Source organism: Galeopterus variegatus, unplaced genomic scaffold (assembly GCF_000696425.1).
Source record: "Galeopterus variegatus unplaced genomic scaffold, G_variegatus-3.0.2 Scaffold1418, whole genome shotgun sequence".
Taxonomy (NCBI): domain Eukaryota; kingdom Metazoa; phylum Chordata; class Mammalia; order Dermoptera; family Cynocephalidae; genus Galeopterus; species Galeopterus variegatus.
The window spans coordinates 151,101-174,144 of NW_007727529.1; the positions used below are offsets into that span (position 1 = coordinate 151,101).

Below are 23,044 nucleotides of genomic sequence, written 5' to 3' on the forward strand. Positions count from 1 at the left end.
AAAACTGGACATCCATATGCAGAAGAATGAAACTGGATCTGTACCTCTCACTATATACCAAAATCAACTCACAATGGATTAAAAATTTAAATATAAGACCAAAAACCATAATATTACTAAAGGAAAATATAGAGGAAACACTCCAGGAAGTAGGACTGGGCAAAGACTTTATGAATAAGACCCCAAAAGCACAAACAATAAAGGAAAAAATAACCAAATGGGATTATATCAAACTAAAAAGCTTCTGCACAGTGAAGGAAACAATCAGCAGAATGGAAAGACAACCTACAGAATGGGAGAGAATATTTGCAAACTACACATCTGACAAGGGATTAATATCCAGAATATATAAAGAACCGAAACAACTATACAGAAAAAAAAAATCCAATTTTAAAATGGGCAAAGGAGATGAATAAACATTTTTCAAAGAAAGACATATAAATGGCCAACAGGTACATGAGAAAAATGCTCAGCATCACTAATCATCAGAGAAATGCAAATCAAAACCACATTGAGATATAATCTCACCCCAGTTAGACTGGCCATTATTAAAAAGACCAAGAATAACAAATATTGGTGAGGATGTGGGGAAAGGGGAACTCTTTTATGCTGTTGGTGGGAGTGTAAATTAGCACAGCCATTATGGAAAACAGTATGGAGTTTCTTCAAACAACTACAGATAGAACTGCCATATAATCCAGCAATACCACTTCTGGGTATATATCCAAAGGAATGGAAATCATCATATCAAAGGGATACCTGCACTCCCACATTCATCACAACTCTATTTACGATAGCCAAAGTATGGAACAAACTTAAATGTCCATCAACAGACATCTGGATTAAGAAAATATGGTATATATATATATACACACAATGGAATACGGCTCAGACATAAAAAAGAATGAAATTCTGCCATTTGCAGCAACATGGATGAGTCTGGAGAAAATCATGTTAAGTGAAATAAGCCAGGCACAGAAAGGGAAATACCACTTGTTCTCACTCATAACTGGATGCTACAAAAGAAGTGGGGGGAGAGAGAGAGAGAGAGACTAGAGACGTGGGGGAGGGAGGGGGTTAGGGGAGGGATAGGTTGGGTAAAGGGCATAAAGAAAAATTACAATTTGTAATAATGAATATGATAACAATAAAAAATAAAAGAACTTCTAGAGCTAAAAAAAGTGAGAAATCAGTAAGCAAAAAGTAAGTACATATATATTTGGAAAATTTTAAATGTACTTTTAATTAGTATAGGAGAAATAGTGGATATTTTTTGAGACTTACTCTCAAAGGAGTAATAATTCTGGAAATAGAATATGCATAGAACTAAATGAAAATACCACATATCAAAACCTGCTGGAAGGAACTAAAGAAATTATTTAAAGGATATTTTATAGCCTTAAATGCTTATAGTAGAAAAGAAGACTGAACGTTAATGAGCTGAGCATTAATCTTAAGAAGGTAGAAGAACAGAGTAGACCTAAAGTAATAGAATGAAGGAAATAATAAAGTTAGAGCAGTCCATGAAATATAAAACAAACTTAAAATAGAGAGGTTTGGCAAAATACAAAATTTGGTTCTTTTTAAAAGTAGCAACATGACAATAATAACAGAAGTGGCAGGGTAGTGAAGTGGTAGAAAGGGTGGGCTCTGGAGCTGACCGCCGGGATTGTATCCCATCCCTGCCACTTACCAGCTGCAAGGCCTTGGGAAAGGGACCAGTGGCTGGAATCAGTGGAGCTGCAGCTCAAACTCTGTACTGTCAGACCACACTGCCTACGCATTAATTAGTTATCCTTATGAGACTCCAAAGTTGTGTACTCTGACCTTGGTATCTTTTCCTCATAACGAAATGGGTATTACTATCCTGTTTTACAGCTGGGAAAACTGAGGTTTGGAAAATGTATGTCATTTCCCCAAAGTCATGGAACTATTAAGTGTTAGAACTGATTCAAGACCAGATCTTTGAACCTCCGAAGTCTGCTCCCTTTACCACCAGGCTAAGCTACAAGAGGAGAGGAAATTCCTGTTGGCCACTCAATGTAGCGATGCTCTGGAATGCCATTTACTGTATACCCAACTTTAGTAGGAAAATCATCTTTTTTAAGTCTAAGCTACAAGAGGAGAGGAAATTCCTGTTGGCCACTCAATGTAGCGATGCTCTGGAATGCTATTTACTGTATACCCAACTTTAGTAGGAAAATCATCCTTTTTAAGGTAGACTGTAAAACAGCAGGGGCAAATGCCCCTTACTCATATGTAGAAGTTCCTACTCCTACTAATGGTAAGCCAGCCATTAAGATTATGGGCTTTGAAATCAGAAATAACATGAATAATTGCTAATATTTATTAGACACTATGTTACCAAGCATAATGCTAAACTCTTTCAATCCTCACAATATCCATTTTCATAGGTTCTATTACTGTCTCATAATACAGATTTAGAACCTCAGGGGCAGAGAAGTTAAACTCACACAGCTACAAATTGGCAGAGGCAGGATTCCAACCCAGGCCATCTAACACCAGAGCTGACATTCTCATCCACACTAGACTCCTGGGCCCCAACTTCCTCATCCATCAATTGGGGGTGACAATATCCACACCCTGAACTGTGAAGAGGAAATGAGGGGAAGGTAGGCAAAGCCCTTGTATACCCAACTTTAGGAAAAGCTTCTTTTTTACAGTATCCAGCATGCAGCACGTGATGATGATGACAATGACAATGATGATGAAGAGGATGGTGATGATATCTGCTACTCACAAAGATACAGGCCTAATTGCTCCAGACTAACTTATTGCATAAAATCCTCAAAAAGACACCCTTCCTTCCATTTCATTTACAGAAATATTTACGTGGACAGATCACTCATGCTCTTATATGAAAGCTTGTTTCCAAAATCAAAATCACTGTATTTTGCATTACGTGAAGATACGAGAAAAGGATTTAAAAGAATCTGACAAATAAGACTATAGAGAAGTGGGGGGAAATGCTCACATTATTCATTGCAGTAAGCCTAGCTTTGAACTTCATTTTCCAGAATTTTTAAAATACCAGTGATCGCAGCATAAAAGACCAATTAATCAGGCTGTGTTTGTCCTCTATGTGTGAGTCACTGTTGCCATCTACAGTTAAATATGGGGCATGCAACGCTGCCAAATAACTGACTCATTCTAAGAACACAGGAGAGGATGATGCTGAGAAAATCCACTTGCTCAACGAGTATAGAAAACAAAAATGCTACCTGAAGGAGAAGCTCTTTCTCAACCACCTCTTCAGTCTTGCTGATGAGACGCTTCTGCAGGGTGTGAATTTTCTGTATCAACTCAAAGGTACTGGGGTCACTGGCCTGTCCAAGGGAACAACAACAAGCAGCTGAGATATCACCAGTTTCAAAGCATCAAGGTCCCTATGCAAAATAATTATTGTTTTGCGAAATCCTATTGCAGACCCAGTACAGAGAGACTTAGACCAAGAAAAAAAAAGTATAACAAGATAGTCATAAATACCTGCCCCTCCAAAAAAGCAGTCTGCAGTTTTCTTAATGTCTTATCTATGGCTCTATTAGCCTATAAATGGAAAGTGAATGTGTTTATTCCACCAGTGGGAATAATAATAATAATAACAATAATGAAAGCTACTATGCATGATACCTCATTCTTTGCCACCATCCAGACACTGTGCTAAGTGCTTTTCATGCAATATCATATTTTAACCACACAACGGCCCTATGAGACAGTATAATCAGTCTTCCCTTTTTACAGATAAAACAACTGAGGCTCAGAGAAGTTAAGTCATTTATCCAGACTGGAAAGGGTCAGAGCTGGATTCAAGCCCAGTTATGCCTGGCTCCCAAGGCTGTGGTTCTTAATTGCTATTCTCTGAGGCTTTCCCTACCATCTCCTCTGTTTCTATAAGAATGAGACAAGGTTCCCTAATTCACTCAGCCTTTGGTAATTGTCAACAAGAAGATTCATTACAGTCTGTGATGGGGAAGGTTTCCAGGATGTGGACTTCTGCTAATAATTGGCAGCAGAACACAACCATGGCATTTAGCTTTCAAATGGAGTTATCAATCTGTAAAGCCTTAATGCTCCTTCAATAGCTATCTGTGTACAATTCAAGCAAGATATACAGTTATAAATTGATAACTCATCTTCCAGACTTTGAGCCAAAGCTTCACTTTCAACTGTACTGACATTCTTTTAAATTAATCTAGCAGTAAAATATTTTCAACTGCCTCCTGGAATCTCTATTTTCTAATTTTTTAATAGAAATTTACATAAAATTGGAAACTTTAAAGATCTGCTTGAAAACACATGGAATAAACTAATGTGAGAACAAATAGATTTAAAATCTCAGCTCCACTTCTCAAGAAAGATCTGCTTGAAAACACATGGAATAAACTAATGTGAGAACAAATAGATTTAAAATCTCAACACATATCCATATTATCATAGGGTTAGTAAACTATGCCACTCTTGGCATTTGAAGAGGAATAAATGAAGGTCCAAAACAGAGAGGAAAAAGATATCCCATTGACTCTGACTCTGCTTAAGAAATACCCACGCAGTGCCAACTGAAATCCATATACTAGGACTAGATTTGGTGCAGTCACTTGGCAAGACTGGATGTTGTTAAATTCAGTCTCTTGTTTACATGACAATTTATAATGCATTACCCTTAATGCTTTCTTGGTTTAAAGGAAAAAGATAAAAAGGAAAAATAAAAACCTACTTAGCTGATTCTCTACTTTGCCATGCTCTTTCATATATCACATACTTACATCTCCCAACACCTTAATGGTTCACTTAGTCAAAGCCCTATTTAGCACCCATATTGCTAGATACAACTAAAGGAGACAGCTATCTTTTTCTTGAATAAGCAGAGCTTGTCTTTAACTGTTATTTTCAGTGCTGGTAGTAATGTCTATGAGGAAGTCATAAAATAAAATGTAAAGTTGACTATCTATCCTCTACGGCTGGGATTTTGGCTCCCCAGATCCTAAGAGAAAGTGTTTGGCTAACACAATGTCAGTCCTTCAAAAAAAGGGCTAGTTTACAAAACCATCTTTCCTGCAAGAAATAAAAGGATGCAAAGATGGTGGCCAATAGAAATAAAGGTGATTAACAATCCAAGACTAACAGGTAGCCTCAGGATAACTGGCTGGCCAAAAACTACCTAAACAAGAAAAATAAATGTCAATTGGTGAGGCCAATTTGCAGCTTTCACTGGGTCTTATTTTGGCAGAAAGGATTTTGTCCAAGACTTTTAAAACAAAACCCAAATGAAAGTCTGGTTCTGGAGCAACCCAATTTACATTTGATCCAGCCTCACATTTTAGGTGACAATTTGCAGAGCATTCAATAAAACCATGCTTCTTTACTGTGCTTTACGTTAGAAGCCTCACATGGGTTAGGGAAGAGATTTGGGGACAGGAAGAATGCACTGCCAGATGTTACCTCAAGCTTCCTCCACCTGTGCACGTTCATGGGGTTCTCCAGCTCCTCCTCCAGGGCTCGGCATCGTGTCCTTTCCTTCAAGAATTCTCTTTGAGTGTGAAAAAGCTCCTGCCTGAATCAGACAAACTTTCTTTTGTAAAGAAATTATCCACCTATTTGCATATCATATCTTTATGTGGTTACATACACACTACGTCTTGCATAAAAAGTTGGAATTAAGGAGACTTTTATGAACACTGAGACCAACCTCCTAAATCTGGGTGAGACACAGATGATATCAATTCTTACAGAGCTCAAGAATTGCCTTAGCTTTTTTAAAAAAAAAAAAAAAAAAAAAAAAGTACCAGGGTTTCAGAATCATGATTCTGGATACTCCAAGAATTTAGATGTATATGGAAAGAATGAGGGGGAAGATGAATTATGAGAGCACCTCGATAGTAGCAGTAAGTGAACAGTCTGCATTCCACACCTGGAACCTGACTGCCAAGATACAGGGGCGCAGGTGATAACCTGCCACCAGTGAGGGCAGAACATCTCCACCCTCACCAGAGTGGAATCATTTCGGGACCTTCGACAACATCCCTTTGCCTGGACCCAATTCCCAGCAAGATTCTGCTTTACTGGCTCTAGCCTGGGGCCTGAGCTTCACAGGTTTTAAAGTCCTGCTGTTAGTTCTAATGTGCAGCCAGGACTGAGAAACTCCAGGTTAGGAACTGTGAAATTTCATCTCACGTTCCACAACTATGCAGATGGCTAAAAAATTCCTGAAGAAATAGCTCTGGCTCAAACATACTTCTAAAATCTGTGGGCGTTTCTAGTTAATAGGTAATGTGCTGCAGCCAGCTCCAGTATCCTGCGAGGTGGCTGCCACCCTACTGAAGGAGAATCTTCACTGGGAGGTGGAGGAGAGGCAAGCCCTTGCACTGACATGGGCAATAAGGATGTTATTATCTGTCCTCATCTGCTGCGGGTGTGAAGATTACTAATACTAAGCCATCTCTTTTACTTAATTGCTTCATTTAAACCAATAATACAACTTCCCCTCATTAGCATGACAAACCATTAGAATTAACTGCACGATGTTCACTCAACAGGGAGCTCAGAACAAGCTGCTTAGAATTAAAAGCATATTTTTAACACCTCCATTTTCTAGAGTATCTTCAGAGGAGGACGGCAAAAGTATTAGCTACCATATTTGACAGCTTACTTTGTACTAGACACCACGCTAGGCACATTACATTTTCTTGTTTAATTGGAACTACAAGTTGGAAGCTCAGAGAAGTTCAGAGATTTGCCCAAGGTCACACAGCTTCTAGGTGACAAGGCTAAGATTGGAATTCATGCCTGCTTGCCTCCAATCTCTATTAAGTTGCATTCCCATTGAAATGAAAAATAAAATCTATTACCAACAAACTAGCAACATTGACTAGAAATGGGTAAAATTTGGTCCTTTGTGTATGTAATAAAAATATCTCACTGCTGACAAGTTTAGTGATGGTCTTGGAGGTCATGCAATAGCTACTTAGAATGAATCCATTTGTCTCCAAAATGTCAATGGTTGTATCTCTGGGTAGTAAAGTTATGAGTGACTTTGAAATCCCTTCTTTACATTTTTTTGTTCATTTCCCACATTTTCTACAATGAATTTGTACTGCTTTTATCATATGAAATACAAGCAACCCTAAAAGAAAAAGTATTGATCCACCCGTGTTAGTGGCAATCTCGCTGTATAAACATATTCAGTACATCTAAATATCAAAACTATCTACTAATCCGGTTAATTTGAAAATCAGATCCAAACTGTGTCCTTATCCCAAGGTGGTCAAAAATACTGTTGATCTACAAGTCTGTGGGGAATAAGGATAGCTACTGAGAAAATACCAGACCTCTTTATTTGGTTTCCTGCAATTGCCTATATAAAACATGATGATATTTTCCCAAAGGGAAAGTAGATCTTGTGTAATGCAAGATTTAAAGAAAGAAGGAGCACTTTTCAGCCAAAGTGAAAGCTGCAGAAGATAAATCAAGAGTGAGATACAAAATTTGGCTGCCTTCTAAGCAAAAAGTTTTCAAATAGTGATAGAATTAAATTTCCACCTCTTTTCATCCTGTATATACTGTAATTGCAAGAAAAAGATGTGCAAATGTTACCGGGATTAAATTTAAATACTAATGCTCCTTCTCTTGCATACTACCTTATTAAAGAAATTCAAAAGAGTTCATTGGGGGAAAAATTCTGAATTGCAACTCGTTTGTGTTTGTGATTTGACTCGAAACTTCTTTTTTAAAATCCAAAATAAAGTTTTTTCAAAACCTTTTTGCATTCACCCATGCCCTCCTAAAGGAAGCTAGTTCATTTTTGTAATAGCATGAGTACAATGTAGATTTTAGGAAAAAGTTGTTCTCCTTATGTGCTAATAATTTCATCATATAAAATTCATTTTGTACAACTTGATAAAGACCTTCCACGACCAAGCAAACGTAAATACCAGATCATTTTGGGAGCTCCCCACAAACTGCTGTGCCCTCAGCCCTGAGACTCTCTTGTTACCTGAGTTCGTCGACATTAGCCACACTCCTGGCAAGAATACCCTTTTCCCGGCGAAGCTTCTTGATCTCAAGTTTGAGGATTCTCATGTCCTCCACCCTCTGGTTGTACTGGCTCTCGCCTTTATTCAGCACAGACTGTTGGATCTTGATCTTCTCATAGAGCAAAGCCAACTCGTCATTGCGCCGAACAAGCTGAGACCCCAGAATATCTCTCTCACTGATGACCTAGAAAGGTAGAGAAGGTCATGGCCACCAGGGAACAAAGTCTCGCTTATGATTATGGCAGCAGAATTCACTCAGTCAATGAATATCTATTGAATGCCTACATGTGCTAGGCACCACGTGGGCTGGGCACTGGAAATAACCTGCTAGACAGTCAGCATTGGACTCTTCCCATTCGAGTTTTCAATCTTCTTGGAAAAAGAATCCATAGTACAGCAAATAATCCATAATAAGAATAACAGTGCAATAGCCCAATAATCCTTGGCCCATGGATATGTATTTTTGTTTGTTGGTTTGTTTTCTAACCCATATGTTTTTAAATGTTTAAATTTAAATGACTGCCACAAAGTCATTTAAATTTAAATGACTTCTTCTTACTGTCCTGCACTGGCTGACTTCTCTCTGCCAGATCCCTGAAAGCATTTAAGTTTCTAACCCCCAAATTATGCACTTGAGTTTCTATCTCTCAAATTATGTAATTATTACTTGCAATTATAAGCTAGCAATTATATTATACTAGAATGTAAGCTCCCTGAGAACAGGGGCCTTATGGTCTTGTTGGCCAACGTGTCCCCGGTGCCTAAAAAAGTGACTGGCACATAGGAAGTGCTCATAAATCTGAGTCACATAAATGAATATTTCATTATTAGTCAACACAAGATGGGCTTCTGCTGCTGTTCTTCCAACACAGGTGGATGACAGAGCTTAGAGAGGAATGAGGATTTGTGAATCAAACACTCATGTCTGCTGATGAGGTCTGCAGAACTGATGGGGTGTCTTACCTGGTCTAATTCCTTCTTCTGTCTCAACCTCTCCCCATCGGCCTCAGCAATGATCCGCAGGAGTTTTCTCTCTTCAGCTTCTTGCTTTTCAATGAAGTGTTTGGTTTCCAAGGCTTGTTGTCTCAGCTTCTGCAGCTCAGCCTGACAAAAAATGAAAGATGCCGACAAATTTCATTCAGTAACAACACAAACCAGGACTACAGGGCTTGGATTCAGAGGAACAGTCGTGCTTCTTACACTTTCCTCTGATGTTTCATTTAACACGGTTTGATCACTCTCACAAGCAAAACCAGCTTACAACACACACACACACACAAAGCCCATAAAGAAACAGCAATGCACATTACAGTGATCATGTTTATTCTATGAGTTGTGCCCTTGAGGGGATTTCTATCATTTTTCTATATATGTGTATCAAGGGCTTCACTGGTATTCAGTAGTACTTCACCTCCTACCAGCTAAACATCAGGAGAATTCACAAAGAATATGCAGAGGAGAATGTGGGAGTAAGGACAGGGGAGGCCTCTGTCATGGTCCTAATATCACCAGTACATCAACAGCAAAGATAAAGCCCATTACAAACAAAAATTAAATCAGTCAAAGATAATAACTAAGTGTCTGTCTTGTAAAACATCGTGATGGAACAGAAGGGATGTCATGGTATAAAAAGACATATAGATCCTACTCATAAGACACTTTTAATCCAGATGAGAGGATAAAATATATAAATATGTATTATGCAAATATTAATAAGCCCAGGCAATAATTTTTCAGTATCATTGTTATCATGCAGACAGTGAATGGATGTTACAGAAGGTCAAAGGAAAAGTCATCACTGGGCTGGGGTCATCAGGGACACTTTTCTCAGAGAACTCAGACCTCAGTCTTGCCCTTAAGGGTTGCATGGAAATCACGGATGATGGGGAAAAGGTGCTATGAACTGGTAAATATCAAAAGGAAAATTCCTCTCATCCAAGTACATGTTCTCTACTATTCCACAAGCATATTTGTGACCTATAATATCCAGGCATGACAGTAGGCATTTTGCAGAGCTACTCTTATCTCCATTTTGCAAGCGCAATTACAGAGACAAAGAAAAGTGAATAACTTGCCCAAGGTCACAGAGCTAGTAAGTAGCAGAGTTGAGATTCCAACAAAGATCTTCTGATTCCAAAGCCTGTGCTCCCACTAAAGTCACCACCCAATAGTTCCAAATCAAATACGAAAGAGAGTAAGATTTGAGGGATTCACCATCCATGGAGATGATGAATATAGCCAACGACAGTGTGAAAATGCTACCTACCATGTGAAAAGGGACATGGGAGTACACGGGAAATACACAGGAAGTTTCTATTTCTGCCTTGGGTTTGGTTTAGAGGGAGGAACCAGTCAGTTCCTTGGCAGTTGACAGATATTGCTAAAATGGAGAGGTACGTGCTGGGCATACACAGTCAGGCTTGTGTGAACAACGCCTGCAAACTATGAAGTGCCTGGTGCATTCACCAGACAGCAAAGCATCTGGTGTGGCTGGATTAGAGTGTTAGGTAGGGAATAGCAGGAGGCAAGGCTGGCAGATAGCTGGGCCAGGCTGGGAACGGCCTTGCATGCCATGTACTGTATGAGTATACAGTGGAGGGGTTACCCACATTAAGGGAAAGAACAGTATGTCTTTGAGAGATTCCATGCCCAGATGGGAAAGACAAGTGGTATCACAGGCCAGATCCATGTAAGAAGAAACAAATGAGGAGGAGCAGCTCTGCTTCCAGCCACACCTGGAATCACAAGGGAAATGACAAGATATTAAGGCTCCAAATTGCCATGGCTTGCAGGTTGGCACATGACAGTGAAAGAGTAATCATTTTTTCCTCCAAGTAAGAATTAGGATGCCTTAACCCCACCTACCCAGAATGGTCACCAAGACGATAGAAAATCTCATATTTTTTTTTTTTTCGTGACCGGCAACGGATCGCAACCCTCAGTGTCGCGCCCGTACCGGACCGGGACCGGCAACGGGATCACAACCCTCGGTGTTGCGCCCGCACCTCGCTCAGCCAGTGAGCGGCCGGTCTGTATGTGGGATCCGAACCCTCGGCGGGAGTGCTGCCGCGCTCCCAAGCGGTGCACTGTAGCAGTGCGCCACTGGGCCGGCCCAGAAAATCTCATATTTGTAAGTGCCTACAAACCAATCCAACTCTAGTCAAGGCCCGCCTCTAATCCATGAAGACCAGGAGTCGTTAATTCCACACCTCAAACTTAACTTACCCAAACAGTAGAAGATACCATACACCTAGTAATAGATATGCAATATCACAAACTAGTGCAACCAGCTACTGTAAAACCAAGGGTTTCCTTTATGACATTCTGTTTGTTCATTCATGAAATATGCTTTGGTCTAGGAATAAGCAAAGGAAATACTCATTGAGAAAAGATCTGGGCTAGTATCTACCACCCAAGGAGGATTGCCTGTTAAGAAAGGGAGCGAAGAGCCAGCCTTTCTGTTTCTATAATCATTTAAGGTGACAGCAAAGACAGCAATAAAATATCTGTTTGGCTCATGCTTTCTTTAATAAAACTTTTATTTTCCCAGATGTGCAACATTCACTTTCCTGTTCCTAAGTGCCAAGAGCTGATCAGAATCCATCAGCAGAACAAAATGAAACCCCTGTTATATTAAAATGCAATCAACAGAGTGTAAAGTATCTGTCTGAAATGTAAAACCACTCGTGCGTTTGGCATTGCTGGGTACTTTTTTCATAATATATCAAAATTCTGAGTGGTCTCCTTATGTCATAAATTTATGGGCTATAAACAAGATGTGGCATTAGACGTTGGCAGCAAATGTTAGCATCAACAAAATACCTTGGATCTAATGCATTTAGCAGTAATAAATCTGAGCTGTCTCACCCAGGAAAGATGGTAAAGGCTGCTATGCACTCAAAAGCCATCAGGCAATGTCCTAGGTGGGACCTGAAGTTTCTGCACCTATTCAAGTGTTACTGGTGCTATGAAGTTGTTATGAGATGGCAGAACACACCCTTCAGAAATTATACAATTTTGCAATCAGTGTTTATGGATTATATCTCATCTAATTTGGCTATGGGCATAAATCATATCTCATAAGCCATACTTGCAAGCAAGACTGTCACCTGTTCCTATATGATCCCGCCACTCATTGTGTTTAACAGAAACCATCTGTTTATATCCAGCAAAACAAACAGGACCACCTAAAGTCTTCTTGCCGCAAGAATAATTAGGCTTTTTCTCTCTCTCTCACGAAATGACAGCTCCCTATCCATGTCAACGCTACAGCGTCCACTAAGTAAATGGGTAAGTAAAAGGTGCCCTGAAGCCAGTCCTTAATGCGGTGCTGAGCTCTGGACACAGAGAAGTTGCTGCTGAATTATTCACCAAGAATCAAAGTGCTGTCAGATAGATGTAGGATGATAGGGAAGTGATGAGACAGAATTGGGGGCTTGTTAGGGCTGGAAGGCAGACACTCCAAACGAGAAAACTCCTTCAGTGCTGATGAAATGAGACTGGGACAGGATGGGCAGGTGAACGCAGCAATGTCTGCAGAGAACTATTGACATTCTGTCATACCCATAGTATGCTGACAAAGTCTAGGATCCTGAGGAGTCAGTAGAGCTTGGTGGCAACTGAAAAAGGAAAAGAAACATGGAAGGAGCATGATTTTTCTGTTGAGGGGGATGACCTACTATGGACAATTGTTTGTCTATCAGCTTGGAGAAGTAGTAAATTGGGTTGTCCTGATAAAAGGCATCTCATAGTCTACCAAGCAAACTAGGGCTCCAAGAAGGATTATGTACCCACACAGCTTTGTAGAACTCAAAATAATAAGATAAATGTCTCTCAGAGCAAAGTTACTAAAAAATCTGCCCTTTATTCCAAGATTTTGGTTCACAAACTTCAGATGCCTGAAATCCAGATACCTGTGTGGAATGTGACTCAAATTCTTAGGCTAAAAAAGTCAAGAGCCTGAAACTTGACATTTGAGCTGGCACATTTTTCTTAAGAATGTCAAATGGGCTTAATGATCAGCCAAAATTATCCAGTCGGCGCCCCATTGCAAGTCACCCTTAGGTAGCCTCAAATAGTAAACCAAGCAGGCCTCTTTTCTCTGTTCCTCATTCTTGCCTTAATGGGAAATGCTGGGAGAAAAGGCAGCCTAGTTTCACAAGTCCGAAGCAATCATCTTTCTATAATCAATGACCTAAAGTCATCCAGACCTGGGATTCCCATTTGGAGCAGACTCTCCAGAGCAGAACCCTTTTATCTTCCCTCATGTCCACCAGCTGCCAACTCTGCTGGCCCAGGACCAAATAAAGTCCCTATTGCCCTTTATTTTATTTTTCTTATGATGCTTCTCTGGAGCTATATGTGTAGATGTCTGATAAGGGAGGGCATAATTGAAATAAATATTAACCAAAATCAAGCTAAGGAATTAGGAACACTTGATCTTTTGTATATGACATTATTCTAAAGCAGAATTTCATAGAAAGAAGTTACTTCCACCTAGGATCCCATTATGGGGTAATAATTAATCTTTTTAATAGTGTATCATTTGGGAAAGTAAGAGATGAGAACCAACACCATCCTCTAAAAGAAAGAGATGGTGCTCCACTTGTATTACACTGAAGCCTTGTTAACATGGTACATGAGGCCTATGGGCGAAACAATGCCTATAATAAGATTCTCTTGATTCATTCAGTGATAAATAAACCCCATCCCACCACAGGCTCCAGGGTGGAACAAACTGCCTTCTATAAAACTCTGCTTTTGGATATATTCCCAGCAGTGGGATAGCTGGGTCATATGGTAGATCTATCTGCAACTGTTTGAGGAACCTCCATACCATTTTCCATAGGGGGTGCACCATTTTGCATTCCCACCAACAATGTATGAGAGTTGCTTTTTCTCCGCAACCTCGCCAGCATTTATCGTGGAAAAAAAAAAAACAAAAAAAACTCTGCTTTTGAACAAGGGGAATAAGGGCATAGATGCTGGGTATTTTCAAAGTTTAGAAAATATATGCATGTGTCTTTGTATATAAACAAATTTTAAGACAGAATTTTGAATTCTTCTATCATAAGCTGGAGTGGGGGAGATGAAAGTCTCAGACAAGTAAATATACCAATTACCATATCTTTTCTGTAAAGGCACTTTTGTTACAGTTTAATATTTCTTAAACCAAATGTGCCTTAAGTTAATTTAATGTAGTAGTTCTATTTCCATGAAAACCTATCATTAAGTTGACAAAACCCATTATTAAATTGAGCGTGCATATTTCAATCCATGGCGTCTTAGAATCAAGGAAATATGGCATTTTTTTAACCTGTCCAACACTAGATAGGGACATTTTCAAGACAGGGACTGCCTTTGAAAGCTAATGTGAGCAAAAACCAAGGTACCCAGTTTGTTGTAAACAGTTCCTGCAAATGATTCATAAGCATCCATGAATATTCTGCACATACATTCTCAAAATAAAAGTGGCATCATTCTCTTAGAAGTTCCTTTTCTTAATTCTTTGGACAAATGGATTAGAAGGGAAATATGTTGGATTAGATAGGAAAAGGAAAATACATCACATTTAGTGATGCATACAGTAAAAAACACGTTTGGTTCAAGAATTTGGAATGGTGTAATTCTTTGGTATGTATTCTTGGAAAGAGTCATGTTAGCAGACATAGAATCTTCTAAATTGATTTAAAAGTGTATGTCTTAGTAAGATATATGAAGACCAAGGTGATCCCTGGAAGAGCAACTGCAAAGTTCTTAGGCCCACAGAGGTAAAGTGAACTATGACCCCGTTCCAGGGCAAACCAAATGTGGACAAAGCTCTGACACCCAGTAACTAAGTAAATTGCAGGCAGAAAACTCACGCACACAGGAAGTACACAATGACTAAGAGCAGAGTGACAAAGCATCACCTTTAGGAGGTCCAGGGAGGTGTCAGTGAGGATTGGGTGTGGGCACAAGGCCTGGACGTGGGTCATGAATGCAAAGGGATTGTAGCCATTGACAAAGCATCACCTTTAGGAGGTCCAGGGAGGTGTCAGTGAGGATTGGGTGTGGGCACAAGGGCTGGACGTGGGTCATGAATGCAAAGGGATTGTAGCCATTGGCAAGCTCAAGGAGTTCCTGGGTACTGCCGACCTGCTGGGTTCTCTTCCACCAATGTATGACAGCCAGCACACATGAGCTAGGTGTTTGTGCATCTCCACTACCTCCTTCCCCCACTCTACCTGGCAGCACTACCTGTAAGGAACCCTGACCTGGAGATGGTAGAGTTCCTCCTCCTGGTGCCTTGCATGGGTCGGTTTGGGTAATTAACAATTGCGACCACAGGCAGCCTTGATTTTTCTCTCTGCCCCTTGGTGCCTTCAGTGAGAGCGGAGTCTGTCTCAAGCAGGCAGATGGGTTATTGGTCCATCTCCTTTATTATAAGGTCTGTACCTTCAATGTTTCCTTTTCCTTTTCTATTCGCTGCTGTTCCAGATGCAGCTTCACAAGTGCTGACTCTTTGGCAGAGATTTCTTCTTTCAGCTGATCTATCTGATGGGTCATAATCTTTAACTTTCTCTTCATTTCCGTTATTTCATCCTAATGAAATGAAAAGAGAAATGTTTGAAAGTGAATTAAATAGACACCATTGTCCTATGGAAGTTCAATACATATTTAAGAGCTTTTAAGGGAAGCTCTCCCAAAACAATGGTTTCTTGACCAATTACAACTGGGCTATTCCTTTGTCTCTTGAGCCCACCAGTCTCAAAGTATTTTATAGCATTAAATTTTAAAATATTCTCATGGGATATACACAAAATAGACATAATGAATAATACACACACACACACACACTTTATTCCTCATTTTACAAGAAGAATTGGAAGCACAACAAACATTATAACTAAAAGATTTTGAAGCAACGCTCTGTAATTAAATGACTAGAGTCTGCCACTGACCTCTGAGTCATTGTAGCTATTAGCAATCTTAAAAATTAGAAAAAAGAGAATGGTGATTCTATACTAAAATTAAAAGTAGAACCATGATCTCCACATCCTATTAAGTTGTGTCATTTCCATTTCAAACAACCTGATAGTTTTGCACAAATTGATCTTCTTTTTCAGGTGAATTCTTCCTGATTTACAAGATTTCTTTCTTGTTCTATTCTAAATTCCGCCATTATGATAACATGAACTGCTTCAAACCCACGGTGAGAAAAATCAAAATGTAAAGACATAAATATATTCTTTACCTGGGCCTCAATCAGATTTTTGCTATACAAATTCCTGTCTGACCTTACAGCTTCATACAGGTTCTGTTGCTGTTTTAACTTAGTCTCTGATTCAGCTATTTTTTTCTTGTAGTCAAAAATCTGCATTTCACGGGTTTTTATGTCTTCCATGTACATGAGGACCTGGAGGAGAAAGAAGTATATGAATATGGTTAAATAGCCCATCTGTGCTCATCGGTTCAGGACAAATGGAGTTTTTTATCTAAGGGTGGCTGGTAGAGATGCCAGCAGTTAGAAAGTCTGAGTGTGGCTATAATCACTGCAGTACTACACAGAAATTCAGCCCAGCTGGTTAGGGGCAAACATACATTTTATCTATGCCAGAGTTCTGCTCAAGTATAAAGGCTTAACAGTTACTTTGTGATCAAAAGAGGGAGAGGAACAAAAAAATAAATTCTTTTAATTCTGAAAACCTCTCCTGACCACCCCACCCACCAAAAAAAGAAAGGGAAAAAAAAAAAAAAGCCACAGGCTTAAACAGTTCTTAACACAAAGCACTATGAAAGATAAGAGATAACTGTTTGGTCACACTGGCTGCTTCATAAAGTTAGCCATGAGAGAGAAAAGTGGTCTTTCAATGCTGGTGGCGATCATAAGGATGTCTTGCCAATGTCAAACTCACTCCATCAGCGGAACTCAAAGGACTTCAGAAAAATACATTCTATTGTGCACAAAACACTTCCAGGAAAAAATGAGAGGCGAGAATGACTGCCTCCTCTTCGCAAGTATGAAAAACTGAGTCCTGAAATTCCACTGTGAGCCAATACCTCTCAACAAGCAACGTGTATAAACAGAAATTATGTAATCACGACCCTCAGCAGCAAGGTCCACAGAAGTTGATTCCTTGAAGACAAACTTCCTTAAAAATTCCTTAAGAAGAAAAATTTTATCAAGGAAAAATGATTACTTCAATGAAATTATGATGTAAATAACAGCCAGAAGACACAAGAGAAAATTCTTAAGAATTCACTGCATTTTAGGGGAGTTCATTAATGGTTACAACGAAAGGAAGTAAAGCAATGTGACAGAATGGAGGAAACGGGACATATTTGAAGTAACGTGGCCATAGCAGATTCCTCTGAGGAAGTAACATTTTACCTAGAACCTAAAGGTGGAATCGGGCCTCTTAGACCTTTGCCATGCTGGTATTCATTGTGATTCAGGTGTGGGCTACTGTGAGCAACACATGCCCAAGTTATTGCACTACGAGAATCCTTTTTTCTGCTTGTGGAATTACTACTGCAGACAATACACTCTGAGAAGCCCTGTTTTAGTGTTTTCTCATCAGATTTAATGATGGCTGTTGTTTAAAATATTTATCCTTCATATCTTTAAATAAGCACATTTCAAAGTTTTCTTACAGATATTTATGGAGCAATGGGATTAAATTTTAGCAAATGTCCCTCAACATATATTATTTTACACTATTTATTCTTATTGGGTCAATTGATCTGATATACTCAGTAATAAACTCTTCATTTAAAAAATAGTTTAATTTAATTTCTTTATACATAGTCTTACAAGCCATAACATAAAATACATTCATAAATGTGAAATATACATTTATTTTCTTTTTCTTATGTACTTGGACAATCCTTCTCGCTTCAGCCCACATCAACCCCTGATCTATGCATAATGGAACTAGGTTAACAATCTAGTATCTACCCTTCCATATTTTTCTTTGAATTCTGCATATTCTACTCAGATCTACAACATAATAATAACTAATATTCATCATCATTTACTTTCTATGTACCTGGCATTTTACATATATTAACTCATCCAATCTTCACAAAAATCGTATAAGATGTCTATTATTATCACCCCAATTTACAAAGAAGGAAAGTGAGGTCAAAAGAACTAATAGCCACCAAGTTATTCAACTAGCAAATGTAAAGATACAGGGATTTGCTTGTTTTTTGTTGTTTTTTGTTTTGTTTTGTTCTGTTTTGTTTGGGGGGGTTTATTTTTATTTTTTTAGCCAAATGGGATCTTGTTGTATATACTTTTATGCACTTTGCTTTTCATCACTCAATAATACCTTGTGGAAATACAGGGATTTGCTTGTTTTTTGTTGTTTTTTGTTTTGTTTTGTTCTGTTTTGTTTGGGGGGGGTTATTTTTATTTTTTTAGCCAAATGGGATCTTGTTGTATATACTTTTATGCACTTTGCTTTTCATCACTCAATAATACCTTGTGGAAATCATCTGAAATAGCTCTAATTCACTCTTTAAAAGTCGTATGATATCCTGCAATGTGAGTGTACCATCAGATACTCAACTCCTCCCCTCTGATGGATATTAACTTTGTTTTCACTTTTTTTGCCACTCTGAACCATGCTGCAGTAAACATTTTTATACATGTGTTTTCATGTGCTTGTGCTTTTACCTCTATGGAATGGATTCCCAGGAGCGGAATGGCTGCTCAGAAGACATGGATATTTTTAACTTTAATAGATACTGCTGGATTGCTTTCCAGAATGGCTATAATACTTCACGTCACTACACTGCCAGCAAGTTTTCTTAATAAAAAACTATCCTTGCAGTTTCAGAAAGACCCTCTTTGGTCATACTGGATGATTCTTTTAACGTACTATTGAATTTGCTTTGCTAGAATTTCATTTAGGATTCTGCATACATTTTCCTAAGTGATATAGGCCTGTAGCTTTCTTTTTAGTTCTGTTTTAATATCAAGGTTCCTGCTAGCTTCATAAAATGAATGAAATACCTTTCTGTTTATTCATTCATTCAGTCACCCATTTATTCATTTACTTAATGAACATATATTGAGGACCTATCTATGGCAGGCACAGCAAAAGCACAAGTGATATAAAGAAGAATAAGACACATTCCCTACCCTCAAGTTCACTTCTAGTGAGTAACCCCACCATAGAATGGATCATCAAGGAATGGATCCAACCAGTAAATTGAGATGCACAGGGCGTTATGGGAGAATCAAAGACTGGAAGTTTAATAGTTTCTGAGGATAGACCTACACATCTTATCTAGGCAGATAATATTACAGATTTACATAATTTATGGAAACTGCCTCTTCCTTTTTAGTCCTTAACCATCCCAACCAAGGACCCACCTTGGACCCCAGGATCATCTCTTCTAGGCCTGGAATCTTTATACGTTATCACTCTAGAAGGCATGAGTTATATCAGTAAAAAAAGTCTATGAATATTACCCCAAATAATACAAAGTATATGAGCAGCTTTTCCTAAATTCACACACACAAAATTAGATAACATGAGAACAATCTGATTCTTGAAAGCATGAAGGAACTTAAGTCTAAAGTCATTAGGCCCTCAGTCGGTGTTGGCGCTAATTCTTCCTCAACTTTTTCACCAGGTTCCATAGTTATTGATCTTTCTAAGTTTTCTACTTCTTGAGTCAAACCTTGATGCATATATTTTAAAAAGAATTATCTATTTCAACCAATTTTTTAAATCTATGCAATGAGTTATGTAAAGTATTTTTACAGGATTTTTCTGTTGTTTTATTATTAATTGCTATTATCCATTTCGTGTGGAAAGAAAATAGCTCAAGGTAAAATTATATACAGACTCAGTGGTGAATAGCTTGGATGGTTGGTTGGGGCCTGGAAGGAACAAGATTAGAAAATCAAAGACAAGGAGGTCTGGGGAAAAGGCATGTGGATGGATCTTAAATGAAAAGAAATCTTGTTCCTTTTCCCACCATTTCTTTGATTGACATCTTTGGATCTTTAAAAATAAGTAGCAGGTGGCCTTTAAAGATATCAACACTGGAAATTAAAATGCATAAGTTATAAATAAATAGAAAACATAAATAATGTACCTATTACTGGATCTGTTAATTTGTTTGATTTTTTTTTAAAAGAAAAGGCACTATTTTTGTCTAAAATTTAGCCTTTCTATGGACAAAAAATTGCCCTCTTTGGTTTCTGTGAAATGAATAGATACTTTCAACAGTGCTATCAGTATTCAGAGTATCAAGCAGCACATCAGAGAAAAGAAAAAATTGCTCATTCGATCACTTTGAGTGATATTATAACAAGAATAATCCTTTGCACAGACAGAATAATGCTCCAAAGGAAAGATGTAGCCAAGGGCATTTCTTTTTTGAGCATCCAACTAGCATGGTCCATCCTTCTGCACACAACTGTGAAAAAATCACAAACTTGTTTCTGGATTCCTGCAGCTGGAAGAAATAAGAACCCATCGTGATACCAAGAATATCAAAGGAATTTAAGTTAAATGACAATGAAAAATAACAAATATTGAAACTAAGGGAAAAGACAGTTTACAAAGCAATTTATTTCTAAGTGTTCGGACTCAATTTATTTTGATAGTTCAGACTCAATTTATTTTGATGGAAATCATTCAAACCAATGTCATGCAGAAGTCCAAATCCTGAAATTTCATAAACCATGTGGGGTGTTAAGTAGCAGTAAAACCTCTCAACAGCAAGCCGTTCCCAGTTAAAAGTGGTGTTAAAATCAGAGAATGAGGGATGCCAGTTGTGGAGCTGGAGCTCGATTAATTGATTACACTTGCGGATACCTCAAACCAACTCATGAGATAAATCACATCCAAATATAGAAAGTTTTATTACAGCCAGAGAATTGGAGCTCCTAGCATTTGTAGGCCCACTGCTGAGCCCAGAAAATGCTTACGGTGCATGATGGGGTTACAGTCCCAGTTTACAACTTACTCCTACCTTTTCTTTTTCTGTTAAAACAACCTGCCAATAGAAATAAGAACAAGATAAAAATCAATAATGCACGCTGGAAAATTGCAGCATCGCCAGAACATCATATAGACTGAGGCAGGATAAGAAAGTAGGTCATTGAATTTGGGACCCCTTAACTTACATTTGATGAAATATCAGCACAATAAACCTCTCAAGTAAGGTTTTCTAACCCAATGTCAATGGTTTGAATGCTGACAGTGCCTTTACATTCATAATGAAACTGAAAAACTCACTCTGAAAATAGAAAACACCTATGTGCCTAGGCATGTGAAATTTTAAATCTTCCCTACTTTTGCTTTCTTATTTTATCCTCTATCTTACATTTATAGAGGCATATCTATGTTTCTATCCATTTTTTATAATGTGTTATATTATAAAATGAGGGATATGACAACATCTACCTCGGAGGGCTATTACGAGAACCTAAGTGAGAGAACAGACATCTGTGCCATCATATAAGTATCTAGCAAATAGTAATTTAATTATTTAATAAATGTTAACAGGTTATCATGGTAGGTTACATTATGTCATATTATAAATACTAGTACTTAACAAATCTATTTGATTTTTCTAGGAATAAAATCCTGTTCTGCAGGAAAGTAGTGATATGCATACACTTCCTTTATTATGACACAAAGAGCTTATAATTTGTGTATATTCCCTTGATGCATCTCTCCAGGTTTCTACCCAATTAAAGATGCTCTGCATAAAATTCCAATAAACATCAAATAAAAGGGCGCTTTATTTCATTATGAAGATATCTATCTAATGGACAATATTTCTTTAAGCACCTTTTACTTTTCTTGCTTGCTCCTAAGCTCTTGAAAGCACATTATTATTCATTTCCTGGAAGCTCTGTCTAGAAGAGCTTTGGTTGACACTGTTATAGGCAAATGAGCAAAGAGCTAAGAAATTGTTAGGTAGGGATTTATTGCAAAAGAATACTTTTCAGCATATGAAAATGTCGGGAAGATGATTGCCAGAAGTTTAACGTTTAGAATGAAAAAGGAGGGGGTCCTAAAATGAGGCACAAGCATAATGTGAAGTGTCCAGCTGATTGAACAATTAACTAGGAATGGTTTTACCTAGAACTTGTAAAAGTTCAGAAAGGAGTAAATACGGTAGACCACAACTTCTGATGCCATTCCTGATGCCTCTCAATTTATCTGAATCCTAAAATTTAGACTACAGCAAAGGAAAAATCATGAGCATAAAGGGTGCTGAAACCCTGGAGTAGATTATCTTATGGTTGAGCAAATACTCACTCCCTCCCCTTGTCCCACAATGTCATGGGAGGAGTATGTTTCCCCATGCCACTGGTGTTGGACTTGGCCATGTGGCTTGCCATAGCCAATGTGATGTCAGGACATCAGTCAAGCAGAGAGATGTGAAATGTGCTTATGTGGGCCTTTTGCACTCCTTCATTTCTCCATGAGAAGAACACGAACCTAGAAGAGGAGAACTGCATTGTGCAGAACTGGGCCTGACCTACAGCCCAGAGCCAAGCCCAAGCAAGCCCAGCCTAGATTAGCTGAACTTCAGTCAAATGCAGGCATGTGAGAAATAAGTGCCTGTTTTTGTGCACTACTGAGATTTTGTGGTTGTTTATTATGCAGCATTATTATGGCAAGTGTTGCCTGAGACAAACACAGAAGAAAAAGTTTGGGATACTGAGCCATCCAATTCTGGCACAAGTGGGCATCTTCTTTCTCATTTGCAAATGCCAAATTAAATGAATAAAACATAAGGTAGGACTTTCAGCGTCTTAGATTTCACCTCTCTTTCTCTAAACCAGAAAGAACTAGAAGGCAAATGTTGATGCTGTTTGCAGCCCAGAAGGAAAAATGCCAGGAAGTCACTTGCAGCTAAAAATGTGAAGATAGGAGTCGAAGATGGCGACGGGTCTGGAGCGGCCGTGCCGGGAGACAGCGCGATCCTGAGAGGTGTGCGCGGTGATACCAGAGTATTAATTGCATTTCCAA

At 38.5% G+C, this 23,044-nt stretch overlaps 1 protein-coding gene across 1 annotated transcript in view; it reads right to left on the reverse strand.

The window, feature by feature from the left end:
• Positions 1–23,044, reverse strand: part of CCDC147 (coiled-coil domain containing 147) — a 117,558-nt gene that overhangs the window by 59,013 nt on the left and 35,501 nt on the right. Inside the window, exons 10-15 of the mRNA XM_008576882.1 lie at positions 16,288–16,449; positions 15,489–15,635; positions 9,015–9,155; positions 8,012–8,235; positions 5,461–5,572; positions 3,243–3,347 (exon numbers count right to left, since the gene is read on the reverse strand). Coding sequence (XP_008575104.1) covers positions 3,243–3,347; positions 5,461–5,572; positions 8,012–8,235; positions 9,015–9,155; positions 15,489–15,635; positions 16,288–16,449 — 891 coding nt within the window. The remainder of the gene's footprint in view (positions 1–3,242; positions 3,348–5,460; positions 5,573–8,011; positions 8,236–9,014; positions 9,156–15,488; positions 15,636–16,287; positions 16,450–23,044) is intronic.